Source organism: Choloepus didactylus, chromosome 19 (assembly GCF_015220235.1).
Source record: "Choloepus didactylus isolate mChoDid1 chromosome 19, mChoDid1.pri, whole genome shotgun sequence".
Taxonomy (NCBI): Eukaryota; Metazoa; Chordata; class Mammalia; order Pilosa; family Megalonychidae; genus Choloepus; species Choloepus didactylus.
Genome location: NC_051325.1, coordinates 64,249,520 through 64,273,376, shown reverse-complemented (window position 1 = coordinate 64,273,376; position 23,857 = coordinate 64,249,520). Strand labels below are relative to the sequence as shown.

The window sequence follows — 23,857 nt, the reverse complement described above, 5'->3', positions numbered from 1 at the left end:
CAGATGGGCTGCACCATTCTACCTCCCCACCAACAGCAATGAGGTACATCCCTCTCTCCACATTTTCTCCAGCACTTGTATCCCTCTGTTTACTTTTTAGACAGCTTTATTCACACACCATACATTCCCTCCCAAGTAAAGAATCAATGATTTCCTGTATAATCACACAGTTATACATTTACCACCAGTATCTATATGAGAAAATTTCCATTTCTTCCACAAAGAAAGAGTAAGAGGCAAAAAAAGAAAAAAAAAGAAAAAGGAAAAAAATGACGACTAAAAAGGACAAAATTATTAAAATACAATAAAAAGTTCAGACAATGACACCAATGTCAAGAATCCCTTATATCCCTCTCTTTGTATATTGCCTTTGTTACAACTAACGGAAGCACATTACATGTTACTGTTAACTATAGACTCTAATTTGCATTGATTGTATTTTTCCCCATGTGCCGGTTTGAATGTGTTATGTCCCCCAGAAAAAGCCATATTCTTTGATGCAATCTTGTGGGGCAGACATAATAGTGGGGATTAAGTTGGAACGTTTGGATTAGGTTGTCTGCATGGAGATGCGCCCCACCCAACTGTAGATGATAACTGATGGGATATTCCCATGGAGTCATGGCCCCACCCATTCAGGGTAGGCCTTGATCAGTGGAGCCATATAAATGAGCTGACTCAAAGAGAAGGAACTCAGTGCAGCTGTGAGTGACATTTTGAAGAGGAGCAAGCTTGCTAGAGAGGAACGTCCTGGGAGAAAGCCATTTTGAAACCAGAACTTTGGGGCAGATGCCAGCCACATGCCTTCCCAGCTAACAGAGGTTTTCCGGATGCCATTGGCCATCCTCCAGTCAAGGTACCCGATTGCTGATGTGTTACCTTGGACACTTTATGGCCTTAAGACTGTAACTGTGTAGCCAAATAAACCCCCTTTTTATAAAAGCCAGTCAGTCTCTGGTGTTTTGCATTCCACAGCATTAGCAAACTAGAACACCCCATAATATCCATTTTCAACACCTTGCAAAGTAGGCATTCATTTGTTCTCCCTCATGTAAAGACATTCTTACATTTGTACATTTAATCAGAATCATTGACCACTCTAGGTGTCACTGAGTTATACAGCTCCAGTCTCTATCTTTCCTTCTGGTGTCCTCCATGCTCCCAACCTTCCTCTTTCATCAAATTAATTTTAATGATACTTCCAAAATAATATCATTTCAACATGTAGTCAACATAAATTTATCAGAGGTATTTCACATTCCTTTCTCATACAACACATTTGAAAATGCTGTGTTTTTACCCTGACAGCCCGCCCCTCGGGCTCACTGTTTCCCAAGTTTGCTGGTTGGTGGCTGCCGTATCGGACAATGCAGTGATTGAATGCAAACAACTCCGACAACTCAGTAATAAAAACATAAATCAAATTTAAAAACAGCCGAAAGACCAGCAGGTGTTTCACAAAAGGTCAAGGAATGGCCAATGAACACAGGAGAAAGGGCTCATCAGCCATTGGGGAACGCCACCACGGCCCCCAGGTCAGGCAACCTTAGGGTCTGCAGGGGCCATGTTTCGGGGAGACTGTGGAGCCAGGAATACCCACCCGCTGCTGTGGGGTGCAGCCACCTGGGGAAAGCGCCCGGGGTCTTAGGGAGCTAAGCTCGCCCTTGGCAGGTGACCCCGTCATCCTGGCCTTGACATCCACCAAGACCCGGAGGGAGGGCACGCGACCCATGCCAGCAGCTGGGGTGCCAGGGGGCAGAGGGAAGGAGGGAACCCGGGAACCCACGTTAGGCCACTCTCAGGTCGGAGTCGTTCAACAAGCCACACAACGCAGCGAGTCAAAGTTTTAAGTAAAAGTTTAAGATTTATTAGAGGAAGAAAGCAGGTGGGAGCCAGCGAAAAGAAAGAGAATGGCTCCGGCTCGCTTTCTGAGAGCTGCATTTTTAAGAAAAAACTGTGTTGGGAGGGAAGGGTGTCCGCTGAGTGGTGTCCCGTGAGGGCTCATCACCTTCTGAGCTGACGGTCGCGAGGGTTCTGACGCACTACTCTTCCTTGAGGCGCAGCTGCATTATCTGTTTGGAGGGAGAGGCCTTTACCGCATGCTTATGGTCGTTCGTCTTACAGACATACCTGATCTGGCTTCACCTGCCTTTTGGGGATTGAGGAGCCACCCTGACTGGAGTTTCTAAACGGCCTTCAACCCGTACTTTATGGCACATCTGGTTTCTGTGAGATAAGCTGCGGGGCCCCTGGGTCAGGAATTCCTCTTACATGTTAGACTCTTTTTCTGGGATCTGACAGTCACGGGTCACACAACCAAAAGCCTGAAGAGGGGGTCACAGCAGGGCCGGCTCGGGGTGGGCGGGGGCCTTCCTGACGGTGGACCCTCTGATTGTGTTGGGCTGGGATGGCACCGCTGTACCCGATTGTCAAATCCACTGCACAGAGAGGCCCGTGTATTTTATTTAATGTAAATTAGACCTTCCTAAAAACGAAATTACAATTACACAAGTTGTACATGAAGCCACTCTCCTGATATGAAGTGAAACATCACAGATAGCCCCAAAGCCCCTTCCAGCAGCCCCTTGTCCCGCACACCAGCCCCGGAGCTCCCGCCGATGGTGTCTCTCCTGCCCTGCCGGTGAGGTCCCCACCCCCCCACCCGTGGAGTCCTTCAGCAGCCGCCCCACACCCCAGACAGAAAGCAAAACCAACCCCAAATGGAAAGGCGACCCTATGCTTCCTTTGGGGTGACCCATTTGAGATCTTTTTGGAAAAGCAAATGTTGGGCTATTTTACAAAATCACTTTGGGGTCCTAAGACCACACTGGCCTGCCTGCTGGACTTGAAGCAGCTTCAGCAAAAGGAAACCAGCTCAGAGAGGGTGAGCAACCTGGCCAGGGTCATACAGCAAGGATTGTCAGAGCTGGACCCTGGCTCGACCCCCAGACCCAGACTTCCCTCCCCTCTGCTGACCCCACCCCAGCCCCACCTCACCAGGTAACACCCCGTACTTGTCAACCACAGGGATCAGGTGAGCAGTGCTTACCTGAAGATGAGTCCTCCCACCACAGGGCAGCTTCCCCAAGTGACAGTGGACACAGCCTCCAAGTTCCTCACCTGCCCACCCTCCAGCCACCTGACCTTGGTTACGGGGCCTCTCGGGCTGGCCCTGCAGGCGGGCAGAGGCAGTGCTGGGATTCGGATCACCTTGGGGTCAGATCAGTGACTACACATGGGGTGGGAGGCGGCCTTCCGCCTGCAGGTGGGGGGTGTCGTCCACGGACGCCCCAGGGCTCCGCCCGCAATCGGGTCAGACCTTCCCTCCCTCCCCCACCTCCTTCCTTCCCACAGCCCCTGCCCCTCCCTCCCTCCCTCCCTCCACCCAACAAAGCTGTCCTGACACTGGGCACATGCCAGGCTCTGTGCTGGGTCTGGCAGGTGGGGAGTGAATGACAGCTGCTGGCCCCTGACCCCCCAGGGTTTACTGCCGTGTGTGTGTGTGTGTGTGTGTGTGTGTGTGTGTGTGTGTGTGTCTGTGGGGGGGGTGCAAACGAGGAGGTAAACTCTCACTCCCCCCCCATCAAATTCCACTGAGGAAACTGCAGGAAGGAGGCCAGGGCTCAGGGGCTGGTGTGTATGCTGGGGAAGGGGTCTCCCAGCTGCACTGCCTGACCCCCACCCCCCAGGGGAAGCGAGTGCCCCCGAGGACAGGGCTCACCCACACCCGGCCTCTCGGGTGCCCGTTTTGGGGGAGGGAGCGAAGGTCAGGGCCTAGGGGTGACGGCCAGGAGCTCCGCGCAGCCGCTCCCCGCTGGGGTCTGGACTGCGCCCCGAGGCGGTGTGGCCGGGCGCCAGCCCCCAGGCGGCCATGAATCCCGGCTGTGGGGTCACCTCCGAGCCTGCTTCTCACCGTGACGCGGGGTGTCCCTTGACGCCCCTCCACGGCGGGCTCAGCGGGCTGGGGTGGGCTTGCTTCCCTTCTCGGGCACCCCCCATGGAAGGACCTGCCTTCTGGGGCATCAGGAGAGAGTCCGTGTACCCTTCTGCTTGGTTGCCAACTTCTAAAACTACATACTTAGACGTGACACGTGGGCCCTGGGGCCCCGGGTGTGGGGGGCGCCTGCTTGGGGCCATGTCTCTTACCCTGAGCCTCGGGCAGGGGCCGGGAGGGGCGGGGGTCCAGGTGAGGCGTGTCGAGTGAGTGAACCCCCCTGCGTCCGTCCGTGCACAGGAGAAAAACCAGGCGGCGGCGGCGACTCTGCAAGGGGACTTTATTGGCTGCTCTGGAGCTGCGCGCCCGCAGCCGACGCCCGGGACATGACGACTCCGTGAGCGCTAAGAACACATCGAAAACATCCACTCGGCCCTTTTTTTTCCCTTTTTTTTTTTTTTTGGTACAAAATGATACAAACGACAATACAAAATAGTTGTGCTGTTGACGATTACAAAAGAAGTTGGAACGTTGCTCTAACCGCGCAACGCTCGGGTCGCAGCGTGAACACGTCATACTCCAGTGTCTTTCCCCAAAACAACCACGGGCATGCGGGCTGCTGCACATTTTGTCCATTTTTGAAAACAAACATGCAAAAAAAAAAAAAAAAAAAGATCTGAATGAAAAAAGAAGAGAAAGGAAAAGCAAAATGTGCTCCAGTTATACACAGAGGTGGCTCCGCAGCGGGTTGGCGGCCGAGCAGAACCTGATCTATGTGCACCACGGTGCCGGGAGCCGTGTCACGCAGTGCCACCGTGCGCCAGCCTCAGTGTTTGTCTTTTTGGTGTTATTCCTTTTAACTGTGCCCCCCCACCCGCCCCCGCCTGGCTTTTTACCTTGGAGAAAACAGAGTTGTCTGCATGGGCTGTGTCAGGCTGGTGCTCACCTTAGGGAAACCGAGGCAGCACTGAGGGCCTGGCTGCCAGCCGTCACCCTGCCCTTGGGTGGCGGGAGGCCCAGCACTTTAGATGTGCCAGAGACACGAGAGAGCAGACCCACCAGGCCAGGGACTGTGGGTGGCCGGGGTCCAGCAGGCATGGTGGCTGTGGGCTGGGGGTCTGCCCGCCAGCAAGCCCTGGACACTCGTGCTGCTCCACCCTGCAGCACCGGCTCCTCCTGCAGGAGAAACTTCCCTAAAGATCACTGGGCAGGGCCCACGGGTCACGGAGCCGTTGCATCTACAAGCTACAACAGAAAGATGTCAGACGACAATTGCACGGTTGGCGGATGCTGAGTCACTGGCTGGGGTGCAGGTCCGGGATGGACGGGTGGGGGTGGGAGCCCCAGCTTCCTCTGGCCCCAGGTGGGGAGTGGAAGGGGGAACCAGTCGGCCTCCTTGACATCGGTGTCCCTCCGTACCGGCCGCTGCAGCTTCGGGGGTGAGGTGGGGGGGAGGGGCAGCGCAGGTGGACACGACCGCCCGGCCCCCATCTCCCACTCACCCTCCACCCAGAACGGTCCCGAGCAGAACCCAGGAAGGCCTTGGGATTTCGAGGCATGAGCCCATAACTTCTGGGGTGCCTGGGCCCTTAACACCTAGACAAGTCCACCCACCGCCCTTGGCTTCAGGACCTCCGTGGAAGGACAAACATTTCAAAAACAAACAAAAACAGAAAATTCCAGTTCACATCCCTCCGGCCCTCCTCCCCCCTCCCCAGCCCACAAAGACGTGCATCGAAGCTCAAATGGCCACAGCCCCAAGCATTCAGGGGGGTCCTCACGGGCCAGGCCCCCCCCCTCGGCAATTTGCATAGCGGGCTGAGGCCTCAGGGACCCTCTGGGGCGGAGCCACAGTGTGCGGGTGGGACCCGGCTGTCTGCACAGAGGGGGGCAAAGGCCCCGGAGGCCCGGCACTGACCACCCCTCCGCCTGCCTCCCTCACGGCCAAGTGCAGCTCTGGGGAGAAGGGCGACGCGTTTGGTTTGGGGTAGGACCCTGACGTCCAGTGGGACACACCCACGTGTCTCGCACACGCGCGTGCATCTTCCAGGCCAAAGCTTTTTGGAGAAATGGATGAAGATGCGGGGGAAAAGCCATGATCACAGGCCCTGCCCCCCACAGGAGAACATCCAGCCAACCCCCCCCACCCCCGGTTCCCCAGGTGGGAGCAAGGGCCTCCTGACCCCTAGGAGCCCTGACCCCTGACCTGCCTGGTTACCAGCAGGCAGGGGTCCTCATGCACGTGCCTGCCTCACTCCCCTCCCCTACAAGAGATGCCCCCGGAGAGCAGGAGCACGTGCAAGAGGCAGAGAGAGGGAGAGAGCGAGCGAGCGAGAGAGGGCCAGCAAGCAAACGCAGCCGTGGGCTGTCCCCAGCGGGTCCTCGAGGACACATCTCAGTTGCAATCCTGGGCACTGATGCCCGGGTCTGACTCGAGTCAAACAGCCTGTCAGGAGAGCAAGGATGGCTCCGAGAGTGACAACAGCAAAGCTGTCCCCAGGCAGCTGCTCCAGCTGGAAAAGATTTAGGTCCAAAGGAAAGGAGATGCACAGTGTCTACAGTGTGCCACCCAGACACACCTGGGGCAGCACCGGCCCAGCACTGACCGGGAGCCCGCTGTCCGTCAAAGGCAGTTCACAGGCATCGGACGGAATCGGGCGCAGAGGGGTCAGCAGAGGGGACAGTGGCAGTCGGAGTCTCCCGTGTCCGCTGTGGTCACTGAGGCCGCCCCGTGCAGGAGCCGCCACGTCCCGCCGTGCCTGCGCGTCAGCTCTCCCCCAGCCCTTAGGGCCTGGAGGGGTCTGGGCACCATCAGGGGTCCACGCTGTTGCGGGGTCACTGGACCTTTGGTGGGGTCCCCTGGGGGCCAAATCCGGGAGGGCAGAGGGCTCCGGCCAGGGGGTGGCAGGATGCTGGCTGGTTTGGGCCGGAAGGTGGGTGCGTCCGGGTGGCGTGTGGGGTGGCAGTCAGCTCTGAGGGAGGACTTCTGGTTGGCTGGGGGGACCCTGGGGACAGCAAGGGCAGACCAGCGGCTCCCCGGGGATGGGCCCTGAGCCCCCGCCTGCCCTGCCCCAGCTATTTACAGCACCCAGGAATCGGGGGGCTGCCGGAATCCTGGTGAAAGCCAGCTCAGCACAGTGGCTCCTGGGTTGCCAGGGCCCGGCGCACCCAGGGGAGCTTTCGGCTGTGGGAGTTTCCCCTCCTGCGGCCTCGGGACTCCCGGGGGGCCCGGGAGGGAGGACAGGTCTCGGGGTGCAGTGGGGGCTGAGGGGCACCCACACGACTCGAGAAGGGATCCCTCAAACTATCGCTTCTTCGTAAATTTTGGCCAAGGAGCCACCAGCTTTTTTGTAAGACAAAAACAAAAAGACAAAAAGAAAGAGAAACATTCTCCCCGTTCCTTAATTTATGCCTTCTGAGGTGGGACTGGCAGGGCCGGGGGCCGCTCAGGACTGGGGGTCTGGGGGGACTTTGCCTGTTTTTAGTCACTCCTGAGTTTGAGGGGATCTGATACATGTACCAAAAGGCACTTTTCATTTTTTTTTTATAAACAGTGCTTCTGCTCTAAGAAATTCAAGTTAAGACGGAGCCTCTCGCTCTCCCTTAGTGACAGGTCGGCGGTGGGGTGGGCGCGGCTGTGTGTTTTGGGGCTGGGGCGGGGGGGCCTCCTGACACCACGACAGCGCACGGTCGGTGGGGGTGGGCGGCCGCAGTCCTGCTCGGGGTCCCAGAGCGGCTCCTACTCGTCCTCGCCGCCTCCGTACATGTCCGCCAGCTTCTTGAACCTGGGCCCCCAGTCGTTGAGGAAATCGTAGTCTTGGTCCCCGGAGCTGGACGAGCTCAGGGAGCTGACGGAGCCCGCGGTGGAGCCACTGCCCTCGTAGTCGAAGACCAGCAGCGAGTCGTAGGGGGGCGCTGTGGGGTCATTGTCGGCCGCTCGCAGCCCCTGGGGGCAGAGACATGGGGGTTAGGGCCGAGGGCGAGCCACCCCCCCAGGCCCTGGGGCGCTGACCGAACGGAGAGGGAGAGCCCAGAGAGGAACTGTTACGGCAGGGGATGAAGGTATAGCACTTGCATACAGTAGGGGCTCAGTAAGAGCTCCCTGTGTTTAACTGAAGGGCATTTCAGAGAAGTGAGAAGGGAAGGGCGTTTGAGAGGACGGAATGGCAGATCAGTGTCCGAGGCCTGCAAGTAACACCGTGAGGCGAGTGGGCTGGGTGGGGCCTGCGGCTCGCAGTCAAGTCCCTTCAGGCCCCCTCAGGGGCAAGGGGCTCCGCACTGAGCCTCTTTCTCTCTCTCTGCCCCTCTGTCTCCCTCTCTGTATTCCTCTCTCTTTCTGGCTCTGTTTCCTTCTGTCTGTCTGTCTGTCTCTGTCTCCCTCTGTCTGTCCCTCTGTCCGCCCATCTCTCTGCCTCAGCGAGCTCCATGTTGGTCCTCTGAGGTCTGCGCAGGATTGAGCTGCAGGAGCTCGCGGTGGTCGTGGATGATGCCCCGCTTGTTGCCCACCTGCCCTTCCCGGTTCACTTCCCCACCCCAACATGGCTTCCTGGGGTGACCTTTCAAAGAAACGACCCACCCCTAATCCTCGCCTCTGGGCCTACCTTTGGGGGAGCCGAGACCAAGATCGAAAACCAGTTCAATAAAGCCAACCCCACAGGGTGGGAAAGGCGTCCGTGGCTCCCCTGGGCCGTCCTGTCTTTTGGGTTCTGGGAATCGAACTGTGCTTTGTAAACGACGGCAGCACAGCAGAGCACCCACAGGCCGACCCGGCTCTGCCTGCCCAGGGGACCCCCCGTCGAGGATGCTCCTGATGGTGGGACTCGGGCTGCGCGGGGAGCCGCCCGCTGGAACCAACCGCCAAGGACGGGTTCCCCCAAACAGGCCCCCGGACACAAGAAGCTCCCCCCACCCCGGCGTCTCCCAGCGGCCGCCCCGGAGGCGAAGGGCTTAGCTAACACCAGGCGCAGTGAAACAGAAACCCCTCTCCCTAAAAACGGCTTCTCACGGCCTTGGGGCTAAAGAGCGAGAGGACAGGATGGGGTCACGTCACGGTGCGCGGCCCGCGTCTTTTCAGAGGGCGAAGGGGGCGCGAGGCGGCGTGTCAGAGGACCTGTGCTGGGCCGGGGTCTCGGGCTGGAGGGCCCAGACCCAGGCCCGGGAGGCGCCTCAGAGCCTGCTTTGGCATCAGTTCCTTCTTTCCTGGGGACGCTTTGCTGGCTTTCCCTAGCTTCCTGAGTAGAAAGTTCGGTTCTTTCATGTTCACTCTTTCCGGTTCTCTGTCGACGGGTCCACTTGGGCCCAGCCGCCCCCGGGAGGGGAGGGCTAATCACCACCCGCTGCCTGCCACCCCCTGAGCTGCTTCGAAGTGGCTGCCACACACGGAGCCGGGCGGGCCTCCCCTCGGGGTCTGAACGGGGCTACCGCGCCGCAGGGAGCAGCGCCGTCTAAGCCGCTCCGCTCGGGCGCAGCTCTGGAGACGTCACCCGCGGCCCGGGCCGTGGTGTTTTGGGGCACGTTCTCCCTCCTTGTATCTCTGCCGAGTCACTCCCTGCGTTCGTTCCGTTGAAATGAATTCTTTTGAAGTTAGATTCCGACACAGGCTGAAATGCGGGTGTGGCCGACCCCGTTTAAAAATACCATCGGCACCGGGGACCGCGTGGAAAACCAGAGGGGGCCCTTTCCGTTAAAGGGCACCAAGAACGACCTCGTCCCGGGAGCCGACGGGCCACGCCCGCGGGGCCAGAGCTACCCCAGGAGGGCCGAGGGCAACGGGCTCCTTGAAGCAGCAAAGGAAGGTGGGAGCGCGGACGGGAGGGGCCCGGAGGTGAACGCGGCGTTTCCTGGCTACGTCGCGAGTGGGGCTTTCAAACTCGTCTGGAGGACGGTTGTTGGTTGGGACTCTGATGCTAAGTCACCCCAAAACCCCGATCGTCGGGGTCGGCACTAGGGGGCATGGCCTGGCTCCCACTCCCGAGGACGCCGCTTCTCTCGGGGCAGCGGGCCAGGGTCAGCTGCAGGGGCCTCTGGGGCTCAGGCTCTCGCTGGGCCTCGGGGTCGGAGGAGACAGCGGGGAAGGGCCTTCCCAACGGCAGTCACGAAAGCCCCAGATCAGCGCGGGAGGTCGCACGCTAGCTGCACGCTGCGGTGCTGTGTGACCACTGCCAGATCCGGTCCGAAAAGCCCCCCACGCCCCATCCCTCTCCCTCCCGCGGCCTCGGGCTGCTGGACTCTTGCCTGGGGCTGGGTCATCGTCCGGGAGAGGGCACCAGCCGGCCCAGCAGGTGGACACGGCTTGTGTGTTGCATGGTAATAGGATTTTATTTCAATAGGGGGCAAGTTCTGTTCTCCCCGACACCCCACGGGGCACCTGCCAGCTGCAGGGTCTCCAAGAGCCACGCACCCCTGTAGGCCAGGGGAGGAGGAGGAAGGAAAGCGCTGTGGACTGTGGGACGCACTGGACTTCATTCTTCCCACACCCCTCACTCACACCAGAGGGGCCCTCACGACCCCACCATGTCCGAGAGAGAACCTGGCCCCCCAGGCCGACACCCCACCTGGGACACAGCCGCCCAGCCCTGGGACTCGCCCCCTCTGGGCTCCGGAGTGGATATGTGTGGTCCGAGCTCAGGGCTGGGGGTCCCCGAGTGCTGGCCGTGGCCTGGCGTGGACCCCGGTTCTGCGGGATACACGTCCCCTGCTTGCCTGGCACCTGCCCCATGGGGGAGCCGCCTCAGGAGCACCCACCTCGTTGATGAAGTCGCCGATGTCCCCTGGGTGGGGCACCACAGGCCTGACCGGGTACTGGGGCTCAGCGCCCACCGGCCTCTCGTCCACCCGCCGCACACCTGGGCCTTTGCTGAGCACGTGGTCCATGGTTTCCGGCTGCTGCAGCTGGCTGAGGTCGTAGTCCTGGGGGGCAGGGACAGCGGGGGCAGGGGGACACCCAAGGAAACCCACTGAGCAGAGTCCCATTGTCGTGTCACTCACCTGGACCCTGAGTGCCCTGGGCTGTGTGCCCTCGCCTGGCCCCGGCACCCGCTGTCTAATTCTGTAGGCCCTGTATTCTCTGCCTGTGTCACCAGGACCCCTCTGTGGTCAGCCTCTTCCCCCGGGCAGCCCTCCTTGACGGGGACATCTGCAGAAGCACCTCCACCGACAGAGGAGCCCGCTGGTAAACCGAGTCAGGTGGGGTTTGCTGGGGAAGTCCGGGTCTGGGATCCCGACACGTGTGAGGGGTGAGAGCCCCCACGTCCCTCTGGCATGATGCTGACATCCCAGGGACCCCCTTGGCTGAGCTCCCAGGCCAGGGCGCGGTCAGCACCTCATACAGGGAAGCCCCCGTCCACCCTGGGCCTCTCTGTCCCCCCGGAGTGTGCACCCCGGAGGCCCGGGGCCTCTGAGCCCTCCATGAGGGAGCATCTGGCTGTCCAACAGCGCCCAAGGCCCGCGCCCCTCTGCACCCCACGCCAGCAGCCCGAGGAGAGGCCTGTGGGGCTCTGCAAACTCTGGTGCCCGCACCCCCGGCTGGCCCCCGGGCCACCCGCAATGCTAGCCCCACACCCGCCGCCTCTGCACCCTCCACCCCTCCACCAAGGCCTTGTCTGGCCGCACCTCCCGCCTCCCGTGCTGCCTCACCCGGCTCTGGGCTCCCCGACATGTGCTCTGCCCGCATGGCTCACACTCACGTGCCCCCCAAGACCGGGACCCCCAATTTCCAACGGCAGAGCCCTGCCCCCACCGCCGGGGCCCTCCTTCTCCCCGCTGCGGGCACTGCGTCCTGGGCACCATGGGCACGGCCGTGCGGGCAGCAGGAGGGGCTGCCTCGTGCTCCCCAGGGGCGGGCGCGGAGCTGGGGCTGCGGGGATGGGGAGGGGTGAGGGGAGGAGCGGGGCGAGCCCGCCTGCAGCCTGCATGCCCGACCTCACCTGGTCCTCCTCGCCGCCACCCTCCTCGTCGTACTTGAGGATGTTGTCGCGCACGTCATCCTCGGGGTCGATGAGCAGCTGCTTCGTGTGGCGCTCTTTCTCCCGCCGCTTCATCCACACGACGAAGAGCAGGACCATGGCTGCGGGCGGGGCGGGCGGGTGTGCGTGAGCATGTGTGCGTGTCTGTGCATGAGGGCGTACATTTGTGCACGCACGTGGTTTGTGAGCTCCCACGTATGCATAAGGTGCACATGCACGTCTGTGTGCTTGAGGGTGTGTGCTCATGCAGAGGGCCCAACACGGGGGCACATGCACACACACGCATGCACAGATCTGGGTGTGCACACGGGTACACCTGTCTGTGCATGTGCGCAGGTTCCAGGCCCCCTGCCTCCCACTCGCCACCTGGGTCTGGGTCACTGTTGGGAGCTATTTTCTAAGTGTTACCCCCCAAGACCCCCTGGAGCGGGGCCACGCAGCGCTCAGCCCCTTGGGGACAGGCCGGCAGCCCACGCGATGTCTGGCCATCGCCTTCCAGGGAGCAGGAGTGGGGGGTGGGTTCAGGCGCCCCTGAGGGAGGGAGGGGTCCTCCCATGCTGGAAAGAGGCTCTGCCTCGGGGAGAGCGGGAACCCACCGGAAATGGCAGGTGGGGACGGCAGGCAGCCTCGGGACAGGCCAGGGAGGAGGGGGAGTGAGCCAGCCCCCACCCCACCCAAGGAGCGCCCAGGACCCTCCGTGCGGCCATCCGGGTGGGGCCCGGCAGAGCGGGCTGCAGGGGCTAAGAAGGCCCCTCCCTGTGCCCTTTGCCCTCTGTGCCCAGGCCCTGCCCCCCCAGCCGCTCTGTTCGTCCCAGCCCCCTGAATGCTCCAGCCCCTGGGGGGGCCCAGGTCCTGTCGGCACATCCCCTCCCTGGCCACTTCTTGAGGGTGTCTGGCTCTCTGGGGACTTCACCCTCACCCATCAGCACCCATTTCACAGATGTGGGGACTGAGGCCAGACAGGACGGGTCACTACTTAGCACAACAGAGAGGATGAGCCGGAGGTGCCCGCCTGAGCGGGGTTCTGGGGCTACGAGGAGGTGGCCGCTGCAGCGCTGTGCTAAGAAGGATTCTGAAGTACAGGCTCGGAGGGAAGAGTCCTGCAGGTGCCGACATCTGCTGTGGGGGTGGACGGGCTGGGGGTGTGGCGAGGGGGTGCCTCCCTGTGAGGGAGCCTGAGGTCCAGGAGAAGGGGGGCCTGCCAACCGTGCAAGCAAGACCTCGAACTCTGGTCTCAGCGGGATGGACCCTCCACAAGAATGGCTGGACTGGCACTCGGGCACATTTGCCAAACAAAAGATGAACGGTGGCTGGAGGAGGGGCGTGTGGTCGGCAGGGCCCCCGCTCCTCCCCGGACGCACCGACCAGGGCAGCCATGCTCAGAATGGTGGGCAGTGCCGGCCCTGCGGGCACCTCCAGCGCTGACCCCTGGCCCCAGCCGGCATTGCTCGGGCCAGGCTGCTGCCTCGGGGAGCCGGGTCCCTGCCCGTGAGCCCAGGCGCCTCTTCCAAGGAGGGGGCACGCGAAGAGGTGGAGCCCCCCGCACGGAGCCGTTTCCCGTAAATGGCTGCCTCAGCTCCGGCCCGGAAAACGCCCGTCAGGCTGACAGTGCCTGGCAGAGCTTCTTAGAAGACGACACTTCAAGGGGGCCTCGGAGCTCGTAAAAAGAAACAAGGCAACGTAGCGTCGCTATAGCCAAGAGATTCCAGCGGGGTTGGAGGGTCACTCGGGAGGTTTCTCCCAGGCCAATCTCGGCCAGAGAGCACAGGCCCCGACGCGCCTCCAAACCCAAGGACATGGGGTGCCAGAAGCGAACCACGAGATAAAGGACTCAGCGGGGTACAACCCGAAGGACAGTGGAGACCCAAAGTACCCGCCAACCGGAAACACCTCATCAAATCTTCTCTTCCTTTAAAACCCCTCACCTGGGGACGCCAAGACGGGGCACGATTTGGGTTGCCACCTGACTGTGCTCCCCAAATTACAGTTCTAAGACCCCCCATAAATGCCATCGCTGCCTTCAGCTGTTATTTCTGAAAATGGGAAAAGCCTCACAAATCCAACGGCCTGTGGACGGGGCCGACTTAGCCTGGTGCGTGGAGCAGACCACGGCCTGGAGCGGCTGCTCGGCTCCTGGGGGAGGGGGCGCTCTCGGACCTGGTCTGAGATGGAGAGGCCCAGCCTCGGCCTGTCTCTGCCTGTCCCGCCGCCCACCTGTGGCCTTGGTTATCATCGGGCCGGGCGCCGCTGTCCAGGCGGGAGGATGGGGCTCGGGGACATCTGGGGTTGCTTCTCCTGTGTCCCTCCTCCCTCCCCAGGCCCCACTCCTGTTGGGGACCTGCGTGGTCTGGGAAAGGCAAGGAACTGGTGGAGCACGTGACCGGGGCTGAGCTGAAGAGCGCTGGCCACTCCCTGCGCAGTGACCAGTCCCAAGGGGTGCAGGTGACCTCAGCCAGTCCAGTCCGAGGGAGCCTCGCGTTTGGTCCCCAGCATCTGACCCCCAATGTCCGTCCCCCAGTGTGTGTCCATTGACCAGTATCCGTCCTCCAGTGCCCGTCCCCAGTGTCTGTCCCCCTACGTCTGTCCCCCACACCCGTCCCCCAGCGTCTACCCCCCCAGTGTCCATCTCCTAGTGCCTGTCCCCCAGTGTCTGTCCCCCTGCGTCCATTCCCCTATATCCATCCACCCCGTGGGCTGCCTGTAGGCTGTTAGGGCCCCACAGAGCCAGCCTCAGGGTACGGGGGAGCCTGGAAGCAGGGTGGGGTGCTGGTGGGGCCCTGGAGACATGCTGAGCTGCCAGATCGGGAGATCCCACTTCTCCACGACCCTATCGGTGGGTTCCTAAAAGACGCAGCTGAGGGGTTGAGCCCGGGCTCTGCCTCTTCCTGGCAGCCCTGGGACAGAGTCACTGTGCCCCTGCAGCCCGTGCCTGCCCGCACCCCCAACACCCCCTCCCCTGCACCCCCAACACCTCCACATTCTGTGCCTGCCTGCACCCTGGGCACGCCCCCCCACCCTGAGGGCCCCTGCACCTCGTCCACACCCCAACAGTCCCCACGCCCCACCCCAAACCCCCAAAGTCCTGCACCCTGAGGCCCCCACCGCACACTCACTCAGCAGGATGACGATGCACAGGAGGATGGCCACAATGGCGCCCGTGCCCAGGCCGGCCGCCGCCACGGCACCGATGGTGGTGCAGTCCCCATTCTCGTCGCACGGGCACACCTTGACCTTGATGATTGACATGTTGGACAGGGGAGGGTTCCCCGAGTCGGTGACGATGATGGGGACGTCGTACACCCCAGCCTCCAGGTACAGGATGCGCAAGCTGAGCTGGGCGTAGTCACCTGGTGCAGAGCAGGGGAGGCCCCTTCAGTGCGGGCCAGCCCCTCCCGGGTTCCAGAGGACCCACACGGCATGGAGCACTAACAGACGGGGGCGGACACACGGACACGCCCCACATAGCACAGAGTGCTAACAGACAGAGGGTGGACACACAACATGCCCTGCGCTGGAAATGGAGTTAAAAGGCAGGAGAACCGTGGTGCCGATGAAGGATGAAGAGTTAACTTCGTTAATATATAAAGAGTTTTAGCAAATCAATTAGAAAAAAAAAAACCAAAGAGAAACAGGCAAAGGTCTTGAACAATTTGCATATGAAATAAATAGACAGACAGTAAATACACGAAAAAATGTCCACCGGTAGTCAGGACATGCAAATGGAAACAAAGATTTGTGCCCATAAAATTGGTAAAATCTTTCTTAAGATGATAAAAATCAGGGTTGGTGAGTGTTTGGGGAAACAGGCCCCCCTCTCACCACACTCTTAGAGGAACTAGAAACGGGTATAACCTTTCCAGAGGGCATTTTCACAGTGCTCTTGCAATTCCAACATTTCGATAGGCTTTTATTCACCAGCCCCCATCTGGGAAGCACCCTAAGGGCGCGGTCGGGGACGCGGCGCAGGAAGTGGTGACGGACGTGAGCGGAGCTCCGGCACGGGGGCGCGAGGCTGTGCTGTGTAACAGGGAGCTGGGAAGAGCTTCCTGGCCTCCTCGGGGTGGGCTGTCGGCTTGGCCACGGTCCCGTCCTCAGGGGCGAGGCTCTCGAGGGGCAAGGGGGCCCCCTGGGCCGCCCCAACGTGGCGGCGTCCTCCCCCAGGGCCCCAACGCTCCCGGTCGCTGGCGGGCGCGCGCCGAGGGGCTCACCGTTGAGGCGGGCGACGGTCCAGTTCTTCCGCGCAGTGGACGGCACGAAGGGCAGCTCGAAGACGTAGGGGCCGACGTTGGGGTCGACGTCCGCGTCGGCCGCCGTGATGTTGATGGCGTTGGAGCTGGGCTTCTCGCACACCTGCGCCTCCTTGGGCAGCAGCTCGGGGGCGTTGTCGTTGATGTCGATGAGATAGATCTGCAGGGTACCGGTGCCGCTGGCCGGGGGGATCCCTGCGGGACAGGCATGCACCACATGGGGTCACTCATGGGCCCCCCAGGCACACAGCCATGGACGCGCCTCGGGCCAACCACACCCTGCACCATAGACACAGGGCCACAGCCATGGAGTCCCACCTGCCCGGACCCTCAGGGCCATGCCCAGCCCCTCAGTGAGCAACCCATATATACAGAAACCAGAGCCCCCCAGCACAGGCAGCGATGTCGCCACGCCACGCCCCCCGCACAAACAGCTGCAAACAGCTGCAAACAGCATCCAGGCAGAGCCACGGAGGACAGGCACACTCTCTGCTGATGCAGAGTGGAACAACATGGCATTCGCCAAGCTTCCCCCTGCCCCGGGGGCCCTCGCTATCCGCTGGGAGCCCAAGGTGGGCTCCCGGGGTGCTGAGCAGATGGGGCTCTGCACAGCTGGAGCCGGCCTGCCTTCCATCCTCCCTTAGCCTGGGGCTTCTCTGGGCAAAGCCTTCCCTTCCCTCCTGCGTTTGCCTGGCTCCTCCTCTCTGCACCACCCCCAAGCCCCTCAGGGATCCACCGGATCCCGCTGTGCCCCGAGCCCCCCATATGCCAGCCCCTCCTCAGCCTGGGCCAGCGGTGCTGGTGGGCGCGTGCCGGGCAGCCCGAGAGAACAGACGGGGAGGCCCCACCCCACGGCTCCGTAGTAGCACGTTCTGCCCGGGCTCTGCCTTCCGACGGCAACTCCCGACCCCACGCAAATAACCACACCCCTTGGTGGAGGCAGGCAGAGGGTGTGAGAAAAGATATCCTGCAGGACATCTCTTTAATCTTCCAGAAAAAGCATCAAGACACTTTTAAGGCAACACCCGCCTTTGAAAACTGCTTTGGTAAGGCAATGGCGACACGGCCTGTAACCAGGAGAGGTGCCCGGAGGCCATGATTCGGGGGCTCGCCTGCTTGTCCCGCACGCCAGGCTCCGTGTCTTCCTGGGTGTCCCACCGCTCCACTGAACAGCAAGCTTTCGTTTAAAATTGCTTTCTAATCCCATCCCAGGGCTCGGGCTGCTGGAGGGGTGTGTCCCCTGTCGGGGCTTGGCGGCCAGGGTGCTCGGGCGGAGGCCGGCAGGGTGAGCGACGGCCAGGGCCTGTGCACGCGCTGCTGCCTGGCCCCGGAACCTCCCCCTCCTGCCCATCTTCCTTCTCCGCTCTTCCCTCGGGTCAGCTCCTCCTGCCCCGAGAACAGCTCTCTTTCCCCAGCTGAGACGCCCCATGTCTCTCGCCCACAGCCCTGTTTTCTTTCCTTTCCCACCATTCTCGCTACCCGAAGTTATCACATTGGCTTCTTTCCCACCTGTCTCCCTGGGGCAGAGACTGCTGAGTGTCCCCCAATATGGGCTCTTCCTTGTCTTCCTGAGTATTAGAACTGGAGCCCCAATTTTAACTGGGATCACTGCCCAGCCAGACTACATTTCCCAGACTCCCCTGCAGCCCAGCTGGACTATATTCCCCAGACTCCCTTGCAGCGAGATGTGGCCACATGACTAAGTTCTGGTAATGGGAGCTTGAGTGGAACCCTCGTGTAAAGCTTCTTGGAAGTCCTTAGAAGGGCTTCCTGAGTGTGGCCGTGATGGCTGGAACACCGGCAGTCATTCTGGGCCATGTTGTGGCACACTAGGGAGGGTAGAGTGGCACCGAGGGAGCCTGGGTTCTTGTACCACCCCCAGGCTGCCTGTCTCTAGCCTTTTTTTATATGAGAGACAATAAACCTCAATTTTGTTGAAATTACTATTATTTTTCAACATGTGGCTGAACCTGGTTCTAGCTGAGGCACTCAGCCTTTGGAAGTCAGCCACTCAGGGGCAGGGAGATTTATCTGCTTTGCTCACTGATGTCAAGAGCCTGGCACATAGCGGGTGCTCAGTGGATAATGAGAACAGTGAGAGCGGTCAGGGCAGGAGTTGGTCGAGTGCTTCTGCCTTGCCAGGCCCTGTGCAGTGAGCCCTGGGAGATGCTGATGCATTCTGTGCTCACAGCCCCATGTGCCTGCGCTGGGGTAAGGAGAGGCAAAGTCCCCCAGTAAGTGGTGGGCAGGGACAAACTCTGGTTCTAGAATCCTCCCTCCCACCCACTCCTGCTCTGTGAGCGGGAAGGGCCAGGGGTCTCCCAGCGTCCAGATGCCTGGGTCCAGGGAAGGGCAGCCTCTGAGAGCCACGACTCCCAGCACCCTACTCCCCCAGAAAATCCCAAGTGCTCTGGAACCTTCTTTTGCCTGTAGCCACCCCTGCTGGCTGCCTCTGACTGGTCCATCCTCGCCCCTTCCAACCCTGGGGGGGTGGGGCGGGCTCCACCTGTGCCCAGGAGCCTCGCCCCTGCCCCCTTGTGCTTCCAGGGCGCCCCAGCCTTTGGGGCCCCATCACCAGCTCCCCCCCACGGCCCCCTGCTCTGACGGCTGTGAGGGTGTGTACCACGTGTGGTCAGAGCCCCGAGAGGTGGCACCCAGGGGACGCAGCTGTTCAGAGCCGGGGTGGGCCTGGACCTGCCTGCTGCCCTGACACCCCCGTGCCCGCTGGGTGGTGATGGAGGGTCATCGGACGGAGTGACTGGTGTTGGAAGGGGGAGGGAGGGTGGCTGCCTGGGCAACAGAGCCCCCACTTGGCAGCACCACGGACCATCCTGCACCCCCAGCCCCCCAGCTGGGGCGCACCATTGTCAGCAGCCAGGAAGGTGGCCTCATAGACGTTGTTCTTGGTGTAGACGGACTCGCGGTCAAGGACGGCTGCCGTGGTGACCTGCCCATTGGTGGTGTTGATGCGCAGCCAGTTCGCCGGGTCCGACAGCTTTGAGTACCTGCGGGAGAGGGGGCGAGGGCATGAGGCCCTGCCGGCCTGGGGGGCCTTGCCCTGGAGCCCCCCCCCTCCTTGCCACCTGGGGGTGGGCAGCTTTGCCAGCCTGCTGCCCAGCACCTAAGGGGTCACCAGCCAGCCCTGTCCCCACCCCCAGGCTCCTGCTCCCCGTCCCCAGGGAAGCCCATGCACCTGGCCGGGAGGACAGGCTCCCCTGCATTGGTGCCATCGCCCATCTTTGGGGGGGCTGTGCCTGGGGACGCCATCCCTCCACCTCCCCTTTGGGTTCATCTGTCGCAGGGGGCGTGACCTCAGGCCGCCAGCAGGAGGCAGGAGGCAGCTCGGGCCTCGGGGGTTCGGCGCTGGCTGTGTGAGGGGCCTGAAGTGGCACAGACCATCTGAATTCCGCAGAGCTGAATGGCCGTGGCCTCCATCGGCTCAGGGTCACCTTGGGGAAGGGCTGGGCCGGCTCCTGGAGGGGGGCCCCTGGCTGACAATAGTGGGGCGTGCGGTGGGCTTTATTGTCTGCAGACGCCAGCAGGGTCTGGGCCACCTGGGAAGGCGGCGTTTCGTCCCCCACACCCCAAGTGCTAAAGAGGAGGAAGGGGCTCCGGGGCCAGCCCAGGTCACCCTGCTGGTGAGTCGGGCGCCAGGTAAGCAGGCCGAGCCCACTGCCCTCCCCAGCCCTCCCTCCCAGGTGGGCGGTGGGGCAGGGTGGCCGAGAATCAGGGTGGGGGCCGCCCTGGGTTCCTTTGCCCCGGAAGGGCCTAGGGAGTGGGAGCCTGAGCTCCTGGGCGGGGTCAGTGGCAGGTCACGTCTGACCCGGCCCCGGGCCTCGATCCCGCACACCCGTGTGGCTCCAGACAGGCCTGGGCAGGGGTCCCGGTTGGCAGATGCACTTCGTGGGGAGTTAACCCAGCAGGAAGGGGTCTGAGGCTAGAAGCCAACATGGGGATGGACAGGCGCTCCCTGCTCACAGGAGCCGGGCACCGTCTCGACCTGGGGATGTGTGATGCTGTGGGTGACAGGCCGGCAGCTCAGCAACCAGCACGGGGACGCGGGTTTGAGTCCCCGCTCCTCCACGGAGCTGGGTGGCCTTGGTCCTGACCTCTCTGTGCATCAGTCCCCTCATCTACAGAACGGGGTGACGACGGCCCTCTTGGGCAGGGCAGCTACAAGGCAGTGAGATTAGGGGCGGAGGAAATAGGGTGAGGCCCCGGCCTCTGCATGTACACGAGTTATTATCGAACGGGTTCCCCGCTGCTTCTTTGGGCCCATGTCTCGAGCTGAGTTTGTAAGGACCCCGGGACTGGGGGATCGCACACCAGACAGCCTGTGTGAGAAACTCAGACCCGCCTGCCCGACATGTGGGAGGCCCTATTTGTTCTACAGGGCTGGGATCCCGGAAATGGGACTCAAGCCTGACAGGTGCACTTCACCCTGAATACTGCACCTGCCTCAGCCTCTCTGGCTCTGCCCAGGCTCTGTCCTGCTGCATGACGGGAGGTGGGGGCTGCAGGGTGGGTGGTGGGGAGCTACAGGGTGAGAGGTGGGGGCAGAGGGGTGGGAGTTGGGGTCTGCAGGGTGGGTGCTGGGGCTGTAGGGGTCTGGAGGAGCCGTGGGCGGGGGTGGCTGGCCTGAGCTCCCAGGGCACACGGAGCCCCCTGGGCAGTTTTCCCCAGCTCGGCCCCTGGCGCCGGCCTGGACAGATCTGCCTTGCCACATTCTGCCATCACAGTGGGTTCCGGGGAATTTGGTTGTGCCCTCAAATCCCAGGAGGGGTCTGTTCTGGAAAGAGCCCTTGGCCCTGGGAAACGGGAGGTTGGGGCTCCCCTGCGGGAATTTGTCTGTTATTTATTTTATCCAAAAGCCATTGTCTCTAATATTAGCTGTGCTGTCGCTGAGGCCACGTGGCCGGAAGGGTCCATGGGTCCCCGGGCTGCGCGAGGGGCTCCCTGTGATCAGGCTGCCTGGACGCTGGGGCCCGAGACCCTGGACGTCTGTCCCTGAGTGGTGACGTGGACGCTGCGCTCATGTCTGGGGTCCCTCCCACGGCGGTCACCGGCCCGCTCGCCCCTACGAGGGCCTCTGGGGCCCATGCATTTACAGACGGGGCAACAGCCGTGCTGCTGGTGAGGGTGGAGGTGGGAGCACAGCCGGCCTGACCCCGACACTGCCGAGCGTCTTCTGGTTTCCACCCCCTTGTTCCGGAAACAACAGTGACGGTCGTATGGTGTGCTCGCTGCCCTGCACCGACCCCCGTGTCGGCTGGGCCGGGGAGACCCTGCTGTGCCCAGGACTTGGGTGTCTGCTGCTCCCGGCCCCCAACCACCCGCCCGGAGAAGCTCCAGGTGGTGGGTTTCACTGGGCTTTTGGGGACTCTTCTATCAGGAAACCGGGGTGTGCAAGAGGTTCGAGGGCACTTTCCAGGGCCCCGGGCCTGGCCGGGGGAGCTGTGCTTGGCGCACCCACCTCACGGCCTGCTGCATGAAGCGGTCGGGGTCCACTGCCGAGAAGGTGGTCAGCACGGTGCCCGCGGGCACGCCCTCCTCCAGGCGGATCAGCTTGTGGTCCGAGGGGAAGTAGGGGGCCTCGTTCACGTCCATGACGGAGATGGTCACGCCTGCCGTGGACTGGAAGGACATCTGGGTGCCACTGGCCAGGGGCGCCTGGTTGGACACCAGCACGGTCAGCATGAAGGCTCGGTTCAGCTCGTAGTCCACCGCCTGCAATGGAGGGCCGAGCGATGAGCCGGGCAGCACGGGCACACAGCGGCTGCTTCCGGGCACCCCCTTCCCACTACTCCCCGCTGGGCACCCCAGGAGGCTGGTCTCTGGGGATCATCGCCTGGCTTCCTGCTGGGCTGGCCAGTGGGAGGAGAAAGAGATTGGGGTGAGTGACCCTCACCCGCCCCCTGCCATGGCATGGGGGGCTGTGTTCTTGGGGACCCCAGCTCCGGCTCTCACCAGGCTGTGGTGATGCTGTGCCCCCTACCCTGCTCTCTGGTGGGGGGGGGGGTGCCTCGCCAGCTGCAGTGGGTCAATGGAGGCCCCCAAAAGATACGCCCACCTGGGACCTGGGAAGGTGTCCTGGCTTGGAAACAGGGTCTTGCAACGGTCCTGAGCTGAGGTCATCCCGGATCAGGGCTGACCCCACCCCCAGTGGCAGGTGTCTCTATAATAGACAGGGAGAGAGGACCCCAGACCTGGGGGCAAGGCCACGCCGAGGCAGGGATTGGGGTGACGTGTCTGAGAGCCTAGGGGCCCCAAGGACGGCCAGCAAACCCCAGCAGCCTGGAGAGAGGCGAGGAGCAGAGCCTCCCTCAGCTCCGGAAGGAGGCAACCCTGTTGACACACAGAACTGGGCGTTGACGGTGACTTACAGCCAGCACCCCAGGGCTGTGTGTCCCCTTCCCCTGTGTGCTCGTCTGGGCTACATGGACCCCAGGAAAGCCGTGTTCTTTTAATCCATTCTTGGGGGGGGCAGACCTGTTGTTGGGTGGGACCTTGTGATTAGATTGTTTCCATGGAGATGTGACCCTGCCCATTCAGGGTGGGTCTTAATCGTCTTTACTGGTGTCCTCTACAAGAGGATAAAAGAGATGAAACTCAGAGACACAGGGAGACATTTTGGGGACAGCCACATCAGAGCCAGGAGAGAAGCTAAGAAATGAAATCCAGAGTTTGCCCGGGAGAAGCTGAGAGAGGACCCCCAGATGCTTAGAGAGAAACACCCGGGAGAAGCAAGAAGGACTCACGGGAGCTGAGAGTGAGAGCCACTGAAACCAGAGCCAGGAGAGAAGGACCAGCAGACGCGGCCAATGTGCCTTCCCATGTGACAGAGGAGCCCCAGATGCCAGCAGCCTTTCCCCAGAGAAGGTATCTTCCTCTTAATGCCTTTATTTGGACATTTTCATGGCCTTAGAACTGTAACTTGTAATCTAATAAATCCCCATTGAAAAGGCCAACCCATCTCTGGTTGTTGCATTCCGGCAGCTTTGGCAAACGGAACACCTGCCACCCCCTTCCAGGGAAACCCTCGGTGGGCAGGACCCGGCTGACAGATACCAGGATGTCCTCTGTCCTCTGTAATCATCTGGTTACTGTGGTGAGGCTCAGGAGAGCTCTTCGCAGGCTTTCCTCACGCATTCTGAGGAGGAAGGGAAGTTGCACAGGAGCAGCTTGGTGCCCAAGACAGGTAACTGTTCAATTGCAAAGCTTGCAACTCTCCCACCAAAAAGCACCAAACCAAACCATAAAAACCCACACGGCAACTGAACTTTTAATCACATGCAATGTAACCTAGGCACAAGGGTGTTCATTGCAGCATTACTTGTAGAGGCAAAAATACTGGGAACACCCCAATGTCCATCGGCAGCGGCTGGTTGGATGGACGCCGCCCACCAGGCAGTGGAGGACCTGGCAGCCGTGAGGAACGAGGAAGGTCTCAGGGACTGCAGTGGACGGATCGCCAGGCCCTAATGGCGAGTGGGAAAGGAAACATGCCTGGGAAAAGAGGAATCTGTATTTATATATATATTATATATTTGCTCACATCTGCACAAAGAAACACTGCAAGGATACACCAGAGACTCAAAAATGGCCACCGTCGGCAGAGGGAAGGACCGGCGGGGAGAAGAGCTTTGCTACATGTATCGCCACATATCTCTGACTCGGAGTCCTTCAACACCCAACATCCTCACGTTTTGGGT

General features: G+C 61.5%; 1 protein-coding gene across 5 annotated transcripts in view; it reads right to left on the bottom strand.

Moving 5' to 3' along the window:
- Positions 1–1,960: 1,960 nt before the first annotated feature.
- Positions 1,961–23,857, bottom strand: part of CDH4 (cadherin 4) — a 607,874-nt gene continuing 585,977 nt past the window's right edge. For 4 of the 5 annotated variants that reach the window (XM_037812039.1, XM_037812040.1, XM_037812042.1 and 1 more), the window contains 7 exons: positions 21,619–21,872; positions 19,008–19,150; positions 16,107–16,340; positions 15,012–15,245; positions 11,860–11,999; positions 10,679–10,843; positions 6,105–7,880 (listed from right to left, as the gene is read on the bottom strand). In XM_037812039.1, the coding sequence (XP_037667967.1) occupies positions 7,674–7,880; positions 10,679–10,843; positions 11,860–11,999; positions 15,012–15,245; positions 16,107–16,340; positions 19,008–19,150; positions 21,619–21,872 (1,377 nt within the window). In that variant the 3' untranslated portion in view covers positions 6,105–7,673. Of the gene's footprint in view, positions 2,073–6,104; positions 7,881–10,678; positions 10,844–11,859; positions 12,000–15,011; positions 15,246–16,106; positions 16,341–19,007; positions 19,151–21,618; positions 21,873–23,857 lie in introns of those variants that run through there. The other variant, XM_037812041.1, reaches the window with a different exon arrangement.